The sequence below is a fragment of the Acipenser ruthenus genome, chromosome 39 (assembly GCF_902713425.1).
Source record: "Acipenser ruthenus chromosome 39, fAciRut3.2 maternal haplotype, whole genome shotgun sequence".
In the NCBI taxonomy this organism is placed as follows: domain Eukaryota; kingdom Metazoa; phylum Chordata; class Actinopteri; order Acipenseriformes; family Acipenseridae; genus Acipenser; species Acipenser ruthenus.
The window spans coordinates 1,749,484-1,766,650 of record NC_081227.1 but is presented as its reverse complement, the minus strand read 5'-3'; the positions used below and the strand labels follow the sequence as shown (position 1 = coordinate 1,766,650).

The 17,167-nt window shown below is 39.4% G+C and overlaps 1 protein-coding gene across 1 annotated transcript; it reads right to left on the bottom strand.

Annotated features, from left to right (window-relative positions):
- Positions 1 to 1,874: 1,874 nt before the first annotated feature.
- Positions 1,875 to 14,964, bottom strand: LOC117397199 (A disintegrin and metalloproteinase with thrombospondin motifs 8-like). Its single transcript, XM_033995874.3, has 9 exons — positions 13,848 to 14,964; positions 9,539 to 9,778; positions 8,866 to 8,998; positions 8,620 to 8,787; positions 7,482 to 7,774; positions 6,906 to 7,092; positions 6,327 to 6,499; positions 6,000 to 6,175; positions 1,875 to 5,336 (listed from the first exon to the last, which is right to left on the bottom strand). Exons 1-9 carry the CDS (start codon positions 14,568 to 14,570, stop codon positions 4,604 to 4,606), a joined length of 2,826 nt encoding a protein of 941 aa, XP_033851765.3. The 5' UTR covers positions 14,571 to 14,964; the 3' UTR covers positions 1,875 to 4,603.
- Positions 14,965 to 17,167: the final 2,203 nt, after the last annotated feature.

Below are 17,167 nucleotides of genomic sequence, written 5' to 3'. Positions count from 1 at the left end.
ACACCCTATTTACACTACTTCAGTAATGCAACATGTATACCAAGAGATTGCCAGTCTCTTCCTTGACAGTGACATATTCAACACATGTGACTAGAACTATAAAGAGATGTAATCCAATGTTTCATAAACAGTCTCTAGTTTCTTGCTCATGAATGTGGCATTTTCTCCTTTCAACAAATAGGAGTTCATTCAAGACTGCAGGGTTAGAAAATAAGTTGAATGGACAAAAGTTTTGGCTCAGGCCTTCACCTGTCTGTGTTTAGTTGCATATGTTCTAGTGATTTCAGAATGATATGCCTGTATTTATCCACTGAAATAACAACTTAATAAATGTGCCCTGCCTGATCGAAGATGTCACAGTGACAGTCGCTAATATTCACAGTTCAGTCTTCCTTGCTCAGAAGCGTTTTGAGATCTCCACTTTCCCCTAACTTAATAACTCCGCTTTCTGCAAGCGTAATTCACAGGAAACAAGCATCTTACTTGGGCTGAGACAGCATCATTAAAGAAACAGTCATGTCCTGTCCTGAAACAGAAAATAAAGTGTGCTGTTTTCTGTTTCTTAAAAACGTTAATTTGCAGAACTGTTTAAACAAGTTGTTGTTGATACTGTATATGCGATGCCTTGGGGGAGAGTGTAGCTTCATAATCCTTTGCTGGGGTTATATTACTGGATTCATCTGAAATGTGCATTGGTTATATTGCTCTCAGTCTTCACACGTCAGTTTATCATACTAAAAACAAAACAAAACATGGAAGCACTGTCAGTGAAATAATACATTCAGACATTCTCTGCTTATTATTACTTCAAGATTTCTGACAACAGTTTTTAAGCCTGGGGGAGTTTCTTTTATTATTTCTTAACATTTTTGACAAGTGTAATTGCAGTGCTATCGGTACATTTTTGAAAGACAGATTCATACATTCTACCAGCAAACAAAGATACAAAGACCCACTTCTATTTTTTTTTTCTTTTTTGTTCTAGAGTCAGAGAGAGATTTCGTGGTGACGATTTTGAAAAGTAAAAAAAATAAAATAAATAATAAGACTCCTTTAATCCTCTGTTTTTTTACACTCACTAAAAGTAGACATTTTTGGACAGAACTAAGGAACACTGTAAACAAGAATTTCATTTTGTAATCTAGCTTCACATTTCATAAGTCTCTTTCAGCAGAGCAATTTGTTGGAAATTTCCGAGACCAGCTGAGCACCATCAGTCAGTTTGTTATTGTCTGTGGTGAAGGGATTTTGGATTCATCTCTCACAGAGAGGCTTTTGAACATGCAGAACAATAAGGGAAAGGTCATTCAAGAATGGTACTTCTTTAAAAAAGCAGTGCGTTAGTAATCATTTTTAGGGTCCTCATTCAAACCTGTATGTGTTGATCGTGTCCATCTGCCACACTCTACATGGTCAACACAACAGCTGTCTTGGATTTTGTTCCACACTTTAGACTCCTGACCTTATAGACCTTTCACATTGAACTTGGGTATAATTGTTGATTCTATACAAATGTATAATATTACACTGTTTTTATTATGACAGAGGAATAGACTGCATCACTTACTTCTATAGGGATATCCTACAATATACTCACTTAGTACAGCATGGGTATATCCTGCAATAAACCCAACATTATGAAGGCTTTACTTCTAAAACCACGGCACAGCATCCAGCCACTGAATGAAACTGGCATCAACCTATGTAGGCTTTGTGTAGGAGGACAACTTTGAATGTGTTGTGGTTACATACTGGAATTAGGTGATTCAAGAATCGAAAACTTTGATTTAGAATAGAGTATAAAGTAATAAGAATAAAGAAAAAGAAAACAGAGAACACCACCCAAGAAATAAATTGTGAGTCCAGAAAAAAGGTTGTATAAAAATTAGAAAGTTTATTTAATTTTTTTAATTTTTTAATTTTTTTTTTAAAGATCGACTGGAGATCTCGTCACCTATTACAATTCAGCTAACAACAACGACTTGTACAACAAAACAAGGTTCAGATCATGGAGACAGCGTTTCTTCTTTTTCTTTGACCATTCTCGAAGACAGCAGCATCTAAAAACTGAAATTGTTGTATACTGGCGACAAAAGTTAGAAACTGTACAAAAATAAATAGCTTTAAAAGGAAGCTCAACAATACAATACTCAGTCCTTCACTGAAGGGAAATAATGCCTTAGTCTTTGTACAGCTCTGGAATGCTACATTACACAATTTGTTTTAGAGTTCCACTTAAATATAGAACAGATTATTCAAATACAATATAAATGGTAGTATTGTGTCATAAGTTTAGATTGCTATACTAATTTATCCTGTTTGCTGGACATGTCTAAAGTTAAAACTGACACAGCAGCAACAACACAACGCTGCAGTTTAACCACTAGCTCATGGTGGATTTCTGTAGCATGGTCTGTCATGCAAATATAATAATTAGAAAGAAAAGAGCTTGGCCTTTTATTGCATTCCTTTCTTTGGTAGCTCTTTAAAGTGATTCTGAACCCCAGATTTTAAAAGCTGACGTAGTCCTGCAATACCTTGTTCATCACAATCGCAATTGATTTGACATCCTTGTTCTCCTGAAATGTTTTGTGGGTTTAAAACCCACGGCTTGAATGACCCTCAATATGTGCTTGAAACACACTCATCTGACAAATATGTATTCTTTAAAGTTATGCACAGGCAATGTTTAGAATGCCCTCTGTTGAGTTTAGGACATGTCTTGGAACTAATTTTAAAATGCTTTTTAAATGAGCGTTTCCTAAAGTAAACGGTTGTTAGTTATTTAAACGAGCGAGCAAAAAGGCTGTACAAACAGAGGAATTGTCACTTCCCTAGTATTATCCAAACGAATGTCTAAACCATTACAGGTGACAACAGCTCAAGATTCCTCTCCCCTGTTGTTTTTTTCCTGTGAACATTTCAAATGTGTTTTTTTTTTGGACAATTATGAAACCAGAACAATATCAAAGCAATGGTGATTATTTTGACAAGGACAGCATGTGTGACCACCACAGTCTAGACTGCCGTATCTGAAACATGGGTGCCTAATCATAGGTAAGTAATGTTAGAACTTAAATCCTAATTCTAATTTACACATGTACAAGTGTCATCAATTCTACGAAGCAGAGAAACAGGTGAATACCTCCACCGCTCTGCTATTCTGATGGGATTAGTCAATAACTCCTGTCAGTTAAAGAAAGGAGGCCGTCATGTTTTGGTAACACTTGATAATAAGTGTCAGTAATTCGAATGTTATTACATACAAAACTAGCATATTCCTATTCATAAGAATCAATGTCAATTCACAATACATTCCATACCTAAACCCTCGCCCTAATATGAATAGGCACTTATTATGTGCAATTTACATTGATACGCAAGGTGTGCATAGAAACTTAATGTGGTTCTTTTGCATAATGTTACAAAAGATAAGCCACATTGCCATCTGCCACTGTAATTGATTTGAAATCAGACTCATCCATTTCCATCAGAGACCAAGTTGAATTGGGACTCTGTCAGCCCCAGTTAGGACCGTGGGCTGGCAGAACCCATACTGATGGAAGCAGTTACCTCATCAGCGTCTGATGTGAACGGCACGGTAGACGCAATGGGTCTGGTTGCAGATTGGATTGTGGACTGTACACTGCATATGGAAACATCTGCAGCCACAGCTTGGTACTGGAACGAAATCAGAGTTTTAAGATGAAAATGTGGCATTCATGGATTTGGGATTTTAGAAAGGTAACCTTACCTAAGGGGTTTACTCGGTGTTTCTTTATGACAAAATAATTGTTGGTAACAAAACAGCAAACAAAATTGTAAAACAGAATCCTTAAACTGAAAATCTACTGCAGAAACATGTCTTGATACTGAAAAAAAAAAAAAAAAAAATTTAGATGGAACCCAAGTAAAAGGTAATTCTATGAGTACCAATACACTTGGAAGGAGTGTGGTTTCTCTTTTGTAAATGATAACAAAGGCTATAGCAAGCCTTTCCTTCTCACCAACAAAAATCAGTTCCCCACGTGCTAAACATAAAAAAGTGACCAATTCATTCAGACTGTAGCACCCAGTGGGATTATCAGAACCATTACAATCATTGCAATCATTCTAACATCCTGTGGATCTGAGTGAAAAGACATGTTCCAGTAACAGTAATTGTCAGAACGGTACAGCCCTTAACAGAAATAGACAGCTGCCTGGCAGTCCTTGACCTCAACAGCAAAGCACTAAAGAATCCATCAGAGCAGTCCAACGATGTTGTCAGCAGCAGGTTTAATGCAAAAAGGTTGCTTCCCTCAGTTGAAACAGCAATATACTCTACAGTATATTCACCTCATATTTAAGGCAGTAAATTAAGTTATTCTCTGAGGTAGATCTCTATTGGGTAAAAAAAAATAAAAAGTAAAATCAATAGTGGTTATAAAAAAAAAAAAAAAAAAAATAAGTCACGTTAGTCTTTCGAACAGGTCCAGGATTGTGGCCCGTTTAGGTCAGTTAGTGCACTTTAAACTCACCTATTGTGTCCCTGCTTGTTTCGCAAGCACGGTCAGGGCTAGTTAGTAGTTTGCTATTCTAACGCCTTGTTTTCTGAATCTGCTCAGCACTCGTCGTAAACACAGTCCCCTGTGACCGGCTGGGGCTGCTTTGAAGGATCGCACTTTTCTGCCTCCACTGTTTTCCCAGTGTAGTCAATACAGAAGATGCTCCGCCTGCGCTCTCCCTGGCCACAAGTTCGTGAGCAGGAAGACCACGGGCCCATTTGCCAGATGGGACACGGGAGATCGGCGCAAGGTCTGATGTCCTCTGGCTTCAGGGCTCTGTCACATTCATAGGAGAGCTGCCCACTGGCATCCCTGCATTCCACATTCCTCCTCAGCCAACCGGAGCCGCAGCTTTTGGAACATTCTGACCACTCCCCCAGGATCCAGTCGGATAATCCGATTGGCTGGACGATGTGCAAGGAAGGTTTCTTTCCTTTGGGCTTGCTGAAGGAGACATCCTTTGGGATGAAGAAGGTGTACTTGACTTTGGGAGGGGACATCTCCCCCGCCATGGCCAGCAGCTGCACTGTGAGAGGCTGGCGGAGCGTGTGGAAGCTCTGGACACGCTCCAGGGTGGTGGAGGAGCCGCTGTACTTCAGCACTGCCCCGTTCACAGGGATGTCCTGCTCCACTGTTGACACGGAGAAGTTTCCGTTCAGGATGTAGCGCCCGTCCTCTGACTTCACCGCCAGGTAGTTGCCGTCATGTTTGATACCACGGTGACTTCGCTGTTTGACGTCAATGTTGGTGGCACCAGCAGGGATTGTTACAATGTCATTGTAGCCATACCTAAAACAAACAGAAGAAAAAATGATTTACACTTGACAGTATTCATAAATTATGATTAGGGCCGGCGTACGTATGGGGGATATAAGGGAAGGAGTTAAAACAACAACCATTTTTCATAATGTAGAATAACACGGCAATCCAATCTGCTAATATGACAAGCCTTTGGCTTTTATTCAGTTAACAAGCCTCTTCACAATATGCAGTCCCAAACTTGTGAGTGCTTCCGCAATGAAAACTTTGCAGTGAAACATCTTAAAAAGCAACTTGGAATGGGTGGGAAATATAATTAGGACTTCTGTTTTTCAGTTTTTATAAATTACATTTTTAAGTGCTTATTTGTAGCTATTTTCAAGTTTTATGTCAAGTCAATGAACTGGATAGCCACCGATTTCATTCATTTTTTTGTATCGTTTCTTATCGGCTAAAACCAAAAACCAGAAGCCCTAAATATAATGTATCTTAGCTAGTGTTTGTAGGGTATAATGCAACTACACAATGGTGTTACTTGCATTTCAATATCTGACTTTTTTTATAATTAAAATCCAGGACCTTAATAACAATCCACAGCCCTCATCACATAACGGTACACTGAATAGGATTATTACACACATACAGCTCTGTTCAATTCCGCACACGGGGTGTGTAATATTAAACTGCACTCACCTGGCCTTATTCAAGGAGCCTGTTATTTTTCTGCATGTGGACCCATTCTCTCCACACACCCCACATTTGTCCAGTTTCTTGTTTGACCCTATGATGAGATCACAGCCTGCTTTGATGCACTGGCCTTGAACACAGATGGACGTGGTGTCTGGGCCACATGGCGTGCCATCAATAACCTTAAACAGCAACAATAATATTTCTCAGCACTTAATTAATAACATATTAGAAATGCTATTTATCAATCTGTTTTAAGGACATTGAATTGGAATCCAGCCTGGACTGGTGTATTGCCTGTATAGTCCTGCCTGTAATGTGTGAAATACCCACCTTTGGTTCAAACACTTTGAATTCACTGCTGCCTCTTGCCCTGCAGAACAGCTTGCACCTGTCTCTCGGCGACACCCCGGCATACTTCGGTATCCACTGCTTGACATTCCCGTCCATGTCAAGGTAACTAACGCTGTTGTATTTCTCACACTGCTCTTCCCGGAAGCTCTTCCCTGAAACAACAAAGCCAGGGACACATTAGCACGTTTGCAGCGCTTCCTTTTCTCCCTCTTCATTGCATTGAGAATGGCACGGGCTTCACTCCCCTCACAGCTCTACAATAACATCACAGTCCTGCCCTCTCCAGCAGAAACTGGGTCCACTTGTGTCAGTTCTTCTGTGGTTTTCTCATATAGATTATGCTAATGTCCACCGGTGTGCACATGTGAACTGTTTCAATTTGAACCCAAGGCATCTGGATGTGAAAGGTTGGTAAATGAACAGTAATTTGCCTCCTCCTCAGAAAGTGTGTATTTGCTTAAGGCCCTGGGTGTTTATATTGACAAATGTGTATATTACTTGCTGAATTGATACAGAATATCTGATCGTTTTTGCTTTGTAAAATCCGAACTGAATTACCGTTATCATCGGGGCATTCTTGGATATTGCAGGACAGGTACTTGACTCTTTGCCCCTCGCAGTACTTCCCACCATTTTGGGGACCAGGATCATTGCACTCCCTGTAGGAGAACTGAACTCCTCCACCGCATGTTCTGGAACAATCTCCCCACTCTCCCCAGGCACCCCAGTTTCCATCGATTTCAGTCTGAAAGAAAACCAAGAAAGCTGGATTGCAATAAAGCCTGATGTTTATCTTTAAGTAATGCACTTAAAGAAAAAACCTGGTTCTTAGAGATATACTGAGGCCACAGTGGGGCTTTAAACTTGAAAAAGAAAACTCACCAAAAAGCAATGTCTGACAGAAAATGATAAAGTGGATCTCAGCAACAACAAGAATGCATTTGTTTGCACTCCTTCATTTTGGTCTCTTAATTAAAGCAGTTGATTAAAAAAGACACAAGCTTTGATATTGGACAGCAATCTGAATGGATTTGTTTAAAGTCTTTTTTTATTAATAAAACACTGTCTGATATTCATGACTGCACTCAGATATGCAGTTCATGTAATAATGTTAAAATCGCAGTTGAGCCATACCTTTGGTTTCATGAGCTGTTCTTTCTCCACACACTCATTGTTAAAGCAGAGTCTGTCCTTTCCACATGCGGTCCCGTCAGCCCAGGGTAAGCTGCCGTTCTTTGTGGTACAGAGTGGCTGCCCCTCAACTCTGCACCAAAGCTGGGAGCAGACATCAGAGTCTGCGGTGTTGGGACAGTGCAGGAACTCCTCCCCAAACACCTGCTGGCACTGCCGGTCCAAATCGTACGACAGGCCTGGCAAGCCAGTGGGCAAGGGCATCGTTTTAGCTGGGGCATCAAGCAGGCAGTCTCCTGTCAGTTCAAACAAAATTCCATTGTAAAACAATTGCGTTCCAAACCCGCGTATGACAAATTGAGCTGACACTACAGTTTGTTTGGGGTCTGTTAATGTAATACTGCTAAAAGTCAGCTTTCAGTGCTCTGCTATTTTAGGGACAAGGACAATTGACAGAAATAAATATATTTCTAAACCAATTGAAGAAACCGAATCCTTAAAGTGTACGATTCTTTGTCAATGCATCAAGCGGTTGGCCTGCCTGCTATCTGTATGTCAACCTTTATATTTAAATCTATTTTCCCTCTGTTCCCTTTACAGAAATACATCAAGATTAGGATGCAGAACAGTACTTGACATGATATACGATGACATCTGAAATGTCAGCCTCATGCTGTGTGACCTACAACAGTAACGTCAACATTTCTTCTTGACTGCCAGACTGCTATCTGGATGGTATTTCCATCTGTTAGCTGTGCATGAACTGCGTGCATTAGGCCTGCATATTGTTTTTCAATGAATACACCGCAAACTGTTCTCTTAAACTGGATTTGGGAGTCTGCCATTAGTTACTGTCGCTGTACTGCAGCTGCAGAAGATGTTTTGTAATGTAAAGCTTGCGTTAATAAAAAAAATAGTTGAATTAATACATTCATTAACTGAATTAATACATTTAAAGAACTGTCAAAAAATATAGCAGAAGTGTTTTGTGATGCGATAGTGTTTCTAACGTCAAGTAAAAAAAAAATTCAAGTAGAGAAATATTTTCAGCTAGCACCTTTCTCAGTGCAACCTTTGCCAGCTTGTTATGCTTTCTGCGCTTCAATAATGACAACACGGACTCCCTAGTAGCTCTGCTCACCGTGTCCATTGTCGAAGAACTCTGTGATGTACATGGCGCTGCACGGAGACCAGGGCAGGGTCTTGTTGAGGTGGATAAATAGAGGAGCCATCATGTGATGCTTCCCTAGGTCACCAAAGAGCTTCTCGCAAGTCTTGGAATCGTCGTGTGGCATGCTGAGCACGTGACCTGAAGAGAGAACAATCACATTACACTCCATAATCTCTGTGTATTCCCTCTCGGTTAATGACCTATTGCTGCCCCTACCTAGTTCATGGGCTGTTGTGAAGGAAGCCTGGAGCCCATCGTCTTCAATCACTGAGCAGCTCCTGTTTGGATCACACATGGTCCCCACGTCTGCGACCCCCAACGTATCACAACTCTGGTGTCCACAAATATCCTGGGAAGGGGGCAAGAAAAGGCTTTGAATATTCCTGAAACATTCTGAGAAACAGCAGCTCCGTCACTGGAGACTAGTCTGATTGGGGAATGATTGATTTTTTGTAATAATTTAGGTTGTCTCATTACTCTCCCAAACCACAGCATTTCCACACAACAGTTCAGGAGCTGAAGGTCAGTTCAAACAGCCACTCTGGAGGACAAAACCCAATCCTGCAGGCTCCTGACCAGTAGGGTGTGCTGTAGTGCGATGAGAAGAAACAGCAGTCCCTAGCGATGTTGCCAACTTAAGTTATGGGAGCACCAGAGTAATACTCTTTGTAAACAACTATGCCAATAGATTAATACATTGAACATCTTTGAGAGCTGATAAGAATCTTGCTATCTGAGATCCTCTAGTACCTGTTGAGAAATGGTCCTAGATCCCTCTTGTTAAGCCTTGCAGGCTTGTCACAATGAATCAGAGTTGCCCTGGCTGCTCCTGACAGCCCTGCCCCTCCTCGCAGTGCTGTGACAGGTGTGCTGAGGCTGCGTTGCTCACCTGTCTGGTGAAGAGCAGGGCAGTATCGTAGTGCTCTGGGTGCCGGTCGCTCGGTGGATTGAAATGCCGCTGCCAGGCACAGAAGTTGCGTAGCGTCAGCCCACCATTGCTGGAAACGGCTGGTCCCACCTCCTCATCTTCCACGATCAGCACCTTCACCACCACCAGATTCACTGAGTTCTTGATGCTGGGGTGTTTGTACATCCGAGCTGCCACTGAGATCAGCGTCAGAATATAGTGCTATAAGAGAGAGAAAAAACAATGCAGGATATAATTACATGCATGCATCTATGCAGTATATACAGCTATGACCAAAAGCGCTGAAATCGCCCTATAGAATTAACTCATTTTGCTTCATAAAGTCGAAATGAAACCTGCTGAATAATGTTAGGTTAACATATTGAATTACATACCGCTTTGTAGTTTTCCTTTATACTTAATGAGAAACTGACACATTATTGCTATCACTAAGGGGCAAGACCGGTCTAAAAGGACAGAGCTCCGACTTGAAGTTACTGGTCTGATGCAACCCCCTTCATTTTCTCACACACATGCTAATGTTAAAATAAAAACGCACTATGCTAAGAAATTCCCTACACTTCCCACGCACAACATACTTTAGTGCTGTCACATAATCAGTCAGATGATTTTTGGTCTACATAAGTGGAAAATATGTGTAAGGGTGCTGACCGGAATTAGAGAAGAATGCTGTTGTGGACTGGACTCACATGTGGCAGGTGCTAGCATTAAAAAGACTGTCCAGACAGATGGAAAAAACACACAAGTGTCCCAGATATTTAAAGGTGCAGTGGGCTATTTGGGGAATATATATATATATATATATATATATATATATATATATATATATATATATATATATATATATATATATTCCTTTGAGTTTGCTCCAAGTTCATCTAAAGAACAGCCTTTCCAATCTAGACAATCCCAGAGAAAATAAATACAATCTTCTTTTGTACTGCTATCCATTGTTTTATATCTCCCCGAGGATCTGTCTCGTTCACAGGGTGTCAGTGTGCACAGAAAGCTTCAAGGGGTGCAGAAAATTAATGCTAAAACTACCTTAGGTAATGACAACATGCAGGCAAAACTAAGGAAGAATGGTGGGGCACTGTAGCTTTAAGAAATGGCACCAGGCAGAACCTTTGTGAGATATCAGTACGACTCACTGCCAACCAAAAACATATTTTGCATAGCAGATCATGCTATATGTCTTGGACTTCCAAAACAGATAACAGAATCTGCAGTGTTGTTTCATCACCATATAAACATTTCAGGCCTGATAAATCATTTGGCAGGAAATTCGATTCAGATGCAGCTGATCTGTGGCTGCTATTTGAAGCTTAATCACCTAACTGTCCTGACTAGCTTTCATTTAAAAATGTTTTAGTTTCTATGTATTGATAGGGTATTTTAAATTACAGCATGGACAGTTTTTTTTAAAGCAACATTGTGATGTTTTGACTGATGTGAGAAAACGTTGAATTGTTGACGGCTGTGGGAAAAGTGAGCAGTTCTGTTTAAAAATTGTGCACACATGCTATTGCGGAGTGAACTGAAATATAGGTTAGTATTACAGTGGAGGCCTCAGTAATTGTTTCAGCTGCTGAAACAGCAGCAGCTCCTGTGACCAGCTGGAGAGAGGTTTGCTTCCATGCTTGAGGTTGGTTAGCAGTTGGGTTACCCATTATCCAAGTGAAATGTCTGAAGACTTTGCCACCAAAATGCCAAAGAGCTTTTCTAATCTGTGTAGAAATGATCAGAACCAGTTTCACTGCTTTCAAAAGCACTGCTGCCAATTCTTTTAATATTTAAATCATAGGTCTTAATGTCTAGAAATGAAAGGTTGCTTCAGAAAAAGGAGACAGGTTTCCAGGTCAGACGATCACATATACATGTAACGTGAAAACTGCCAATCTGTCTATTTCTCTTAGTAGAAGCTGTCTTCTATTAAGGATGAATGTAAATGCAGACTGGCAGCTGTATTGAACAGCAAAGTAACACAATAAAAGGTAAAACTATAATAATAATAATAATAATAATAATAATAATAATAATAATAATAATAATAATAATAATAATGTTTTCTATTTTTATATAATTATAACACAGGCTGGTGATACTGAAGAATACAGTGGTCTTAAAGCATCGTTAACATAAAAAGTAGAACAAAAATCAACATCTAAAAGTTACTTTTAACTTCGAAATTATTCAAATGAAATAAAAATCCTATTATCCCTGAATATCGGAAATCATAAGCTGTGGTCAAGTTTGCAAACAAAGCAAAACGCGGTTGATAGAATAAGTGTTTATTGCATTGACCACTCAAGTATGAGTTCCCCCCATAGCATTTATAACTAGCTTCTACAGTTTACTGTAAGTATAATTTGGTTGTACTTTTTCAATAAGCGTCAGGAAATCAAATGCAGCTATGAACTACAATATTATCCCCTATTCAATTCCAATGAATAAATGTCCGATTCTAAAATACATGTCACACTAAGTCATGCAGTATGTTTTAAGTGCACGAAGGGCCAAACTATATAAGAATTTAATAAACACGTGCCAATAAATCATATGAAAAAAAAGTAGGAATGCAATCGATAGATATTGCAGTTTATAGCAATACCCTCCAAAAAAGACGCTTATCGGACTGGATTTCCGCACCAGTTTGTTTCCAGTAAACCTTCTTGGATTTTCACCACAACACAACCCCTCTTGAAATTGGCAGCGGAAATAGCGAGACTAATAAAGTAAGATATGCCCACATGCCATAATGCCAAAATTTTGGGCTACGTTGCAGAAGCAAACTCGGGTTGTTTTTGGCTCGGATCTGTTGCTGGCACTGCAAAGGGGATCGTCACGTGCGAGCGTGTGGGGCGCACACTGCTAATATATCTCGGTACAGGGAGGGCTTTGAACGGCATCATCCTTAATGGAAAAATGTGTAGGAGTGACCTGGCGCGTCTAGATACAGGGCAGACATAACACACTGTACACACAAACACACAACTCATTCAATTCACGCACTGTTACTGTAGGGAAAGGGATGAGGTCATTCAGGCATGGGCTGTTCCTATCTATTTGATGTCTTCAATAAATCCACAGTGAACGCATTGTGAAAAGGTGCAGTTGTAATCCGTCTGTTGCTTATTAATTATTATATATGAACAGACTTTCTGTGCATTCAATAAAGACAACAAAAGAGTAAATACGATGGGAAAAGCATACCGCACCTGTGTTAAAATGATCCTTCGTTATTTCTATTGGAGTTGATGTGGATGATAGTTTGATTTTGTAGAAGAGAGCAAGTTCTTTTAAAAATGCGACACTTATAAAAAAAAGTTTATAGGCATATTATGACAGCATACCACTCGCAGTTTTAACTGCTCGTGGTATATGGGCAAACAAACCCACATCTGAACTTTGTCAACATTAACGCCAGAGAACTTGAATTTGACAATAACGATGATGACTGCGTCGCCTCCAGACAGTCGCTGAGTCAGCATTTAAACGGTCCATGGCTATTTGGATTTCCAATAACACATAATCATAAAAACAGCACATGGATTAAACCCACCCACATAAAATAATGAACCTCTTTCTCCACAGTTTCCTCCTCCAAACACACTTCGAATTTGGCAGCATTTCTGTTTGCTGGCACAATGCACATGATATAACATCATGTCATAATCACACTTCTAACTTAAGGAATGCGTGATTCTGTACAATCTGTTGATCACTGTAGTTGGCACACACTAGTACATCAAGTCCCATTCAGCATGCATACTTGAATTAAGTTGTTGATAGACATAATTCAGTCACTGAACAGCGTCTAGTCCAGATCCAAAATAATGAATCTGAATTTCACGGTTTCAGTTTAGTTTCTCATTTCAATTTTCTGATTTGGGATTATTTAGACAGTAGATCCCATGCATCACATTACTAATACTGTACTGCTAACGTCTTTTTTAGTCCATTAAAACACCGGTAATTAGAGCTCTTTATAAGAAAAACACAATAAACGCGCAATAAAAGCAATGCGATGTTGCATTGCACTTTATGCTATAGGCGTATGCTATATTTGGACACAGTGACTTTTTGATGATGTACAATACGATATAATGTATTGGTATTTTGCACGACAGTACTATTGCTAATTTACGACCAAAAGGTAGACCACTGGTCTTGCATTAGTTTTAGGGTGAGTGGTCTTATGAAACAGATTACATGTTTATCTGTCAGATTTGAATGCATGCATCTAAAACTTGTATTTGCATTTCATTACCTTGATGTCTTCGCCATAAAAACGAGCCATTGAAGAGTCAGCTACCAATAAGGTCTCGACAAATCGAGCCTCCGACACAAAGCGCTTGTGCCTGGAGTGCGAATGCGCATCCAACACCTCCGGAGACAGCCCACTTTCTGAAGAGTCTGCCTGGGAACTCTCTTCCCCCAGTTCATCGAAGGTGATCTTGGATCCAGTCGACGTGTTAGTGAAAGCCCTTCTTTTGATTAGATGGAGCTGCGTGGCCGACTTCTTTCCGTTGCCAGTGGCTTTGGGCTCAATCAAATACTCATCTCCGTCGCTTAAAAACGAACCTTGGATTCCCTGGCACAGGCTGACAGCCACCACGGAGTCTTGGTTGGAGTCCACGGTACCCGAGTAGAAGCAGCGTCTGAGATAGGCTTCGGCTCCTTCCGTTTCGTTGACACTTGTCAAAATGTCACTAGGATGGGGATGTTTTGCTGTGATTCGCTGGATCTTAAATTGTGGAGCTAAAAAACTGTCATCGGGTACCAGGTGTAGGACAAAGTCTCTGCCAAAAGCTGAAAGCCTAAATGTGGGGAGATCTTCGCTCCTTTTCCAAAAGCGCCCGCTGTTTCTGCTGCTCATTCGAACAGGTTTTACCTCTTCCGATTCGAAGAGTTCACCAGAAAGTGCCAAGGTGATAGAAAAAAGGAAAAACGAAGCAAAAAGCTCCTTGAAGCGCATTTTGCTCAATAACATACGAACAATTTAGGATAAGCTTTTTATGTGAAATTTGTTTCTACAATATCTATATATAGATATATATTTTAAAAGTAAAATTGCTTACAATGAACAATAAATAAAGGTATATTCATGATATATAAAATAGATATATTTTCGAACTTGCGGTCCACTTTCTTTAATCTTAGTTTCTTGTTATTCTTCTTAAAAGTTAGATTGTTTATTGATCCAGAGCAAACTATAACCAGTGCTGAAAAAACAGACTAAAGTTTCCTATGATTTCTATGTGTTATCTTGGAGCTAGTGTGCGAGAGCTAAATCCAGATCATTGAACTCCTCATCACCAGAGCAGGTTGCTGGTGGCAGCGGTATTTATACGTTCTTACCCTTCTTTCACATAAGCGGGTTATTTCTGATCCGACACCACTTCATTCTCCCCTCCCCTCAGAACTCGATGAAAAAAAAAACTTTTGGCTCAGATTTATCCAATGGGGAGAGAGAGACACTCCCCCTTCCTTTATAGTTGAAATCCGACTTCCAGACGGCTATTATTAACTTAGAACTCCACTCGCCGGTGGAGTGTAGCAGTCCCATCATAACTCGGATGCTTCACAGTCCAGCCATTTCGGCAGTAGAGTCGTACTCGCATTTTAATGGCCACCAGTTCCGACCAAACACTATGCAAGGGGAAACATTTAGTTATGCCGTTCTTTCTTTCTCTCTTTCTTTCAACTAATTCCATAAAGCTGTATAGCCTCCAGCTTATGCATGATTAAAAAAGTGATTTTATGGTAATGTTTCACAGCGTAAGCTACCCATGCTTTAACTTCTATTGCTTTACCGTATTGCTTCAACGTATCAATGAAACTAAAGCACTGTCTGTGGTGACTTTCCCCCCCCTTTTTTAAAAAAAAATCACCGTCTGGATCAACGAGAAAAACGAGATAGTCTTCAACACAAGAGCGCGAGCCAGTTCTGTTTCACAACAATCGCATTGCTTGCTCGACTTCTGTTTTTTTCATTTGAAAAACAAACAAAATAGAACTTGAATGGACGTTACACGAGCTTTTTACTTAGACAAAACGGGGCTGCAAATCGGACTAGCTTCTGTTGTGATGTGCTACAGCAGTACTCATAACTTATTTAACGAGTCCCTTGGGGGGGACTGTAACTGCAAGAACAAGCCTTGGAGCACTTTGCTGTGGCATTTTCTAATCGGAAACGCATTGAAACTATTCTCACCTGGTTACAAAGCAAAAGTAGTTATTCTTAAACAACAAGAAGAAAAATGCTCTTAACTATATCAGCCTACGCCCTTAGGAGATATTTTTGACACCTGCTAAATTGGAACGCTTGTCCAAAAAAGTTCTTATTCTCCGTTTAGTGCTGTACGTTTCCTTAGAAGAGCTCTGTGGTACAGTCTAGTAAAGTCGTGGTTTAAAACATTATAGACTAATAAATTCCGTTTTCAGTGCAGTCATCCAGATGCAAGACTCCTCTTTGCAATGTCATCCCAGCCGACACTGTGTACCTGTCTATGGTCGATCAACGCCAGCTGTTGAGCAGTGTGGCACTACACTGGAAAATCCACTGTTTACAGCATACTTTCCCACCCTCCACCTAACAACATGGTGATATTTAAACTGAAATCCAGTAACTACATTTGTCAAAGTGGAGATCTTCAAAAAATTATTGATTTATATTCAGGTCACATTTTTAAACTTATTTTTTATTTTATTCGTAATATTTTAAATTCCATAACCTTCTATACTTTTTATTTTACATGTAACTGTGCAATTTGTGTATGAACTGTATATAAACAAATAATAACAATAGCAAAGAGCCTGTACCGTGTCTGAAATGGAACTTTGGTTCCTCTTATAGCCCCCAGGTGGCGGTGTTGTCTTACTTTTGTGAATTCGTCTCTAAATTTGGTACTTCCCACATTAAAACTGATTTACAGCATTATCCTATGAAATACATCTATTAAATAAATAGACATTCGTGTTTCAGGTGAAATAAGATTATTTTTCTTGAACTAATTACATTGCATATCAAAGTACAAACATAGCCCGTTTTTATTGAATTGTATAACTTATATAACTGTAAACGAACCCCTTATGATTAATGCGCTTAAATATAATCCAATAGAAGTGTACAACTTGTGATATTCAGTTATTATTATTATTATTATTATTATTATTATTATTATTATTATTATTATCCTCCTCCTCCTCTAAGGGCAGAATCTATTAAAAGTATTGTCAGGCGTTTATTGGCAAGCACAATAGTATTTAATATACAGTAAATTCATTCACTCTACCACCAGAGGGCTCCCTTGGTCGTTTTTATTGTCCTTACGCGTTCTTCAAACCTGCTTTTCTTGATATGGGACTATACATTGCATTTTGTTAATATTATTCCATACTGGTTTATTGATATCTGAAATTATATTGACAGCCTAATAGTTTTTCAACGTTTGATAGCTAAGGAATAATAATAATAATAATAATAATAATAATAATAATAATAATATTAATAATAATAATAATAATAATAATAATAATAATAATAATAATAATATGATGATGATGATGATGATGATGATGATGATG

What these genes read in the sequence shown, in the direction of transcription:
- LOC117397199 (XM_033995874.3), bottom strand. Translation starts at nt 14,570, where the DNA reads ATGTTATTGAGCAAAATGCGCTTCAAGGAGCTTTTTGCTTCGTTTTTC. An exon ending in TTTATGGCGAAGACATCAAG is followed by an intron (nt 9,779 to 13,847) that starts GTAATGAAATGC and finishes TCTCTCTTATAG; the next exon opens with CACTATATTCTGACGCTGAT. An exon ending in CACAACAGCCCATGAACTAG is followed by an intron (nt 8,788 to 8,865) that starts GTAGGGGCAGCA and finishes TTCTCTCTTCAG; the next exon opens with GTCACGTGCTCAGCATGCCA.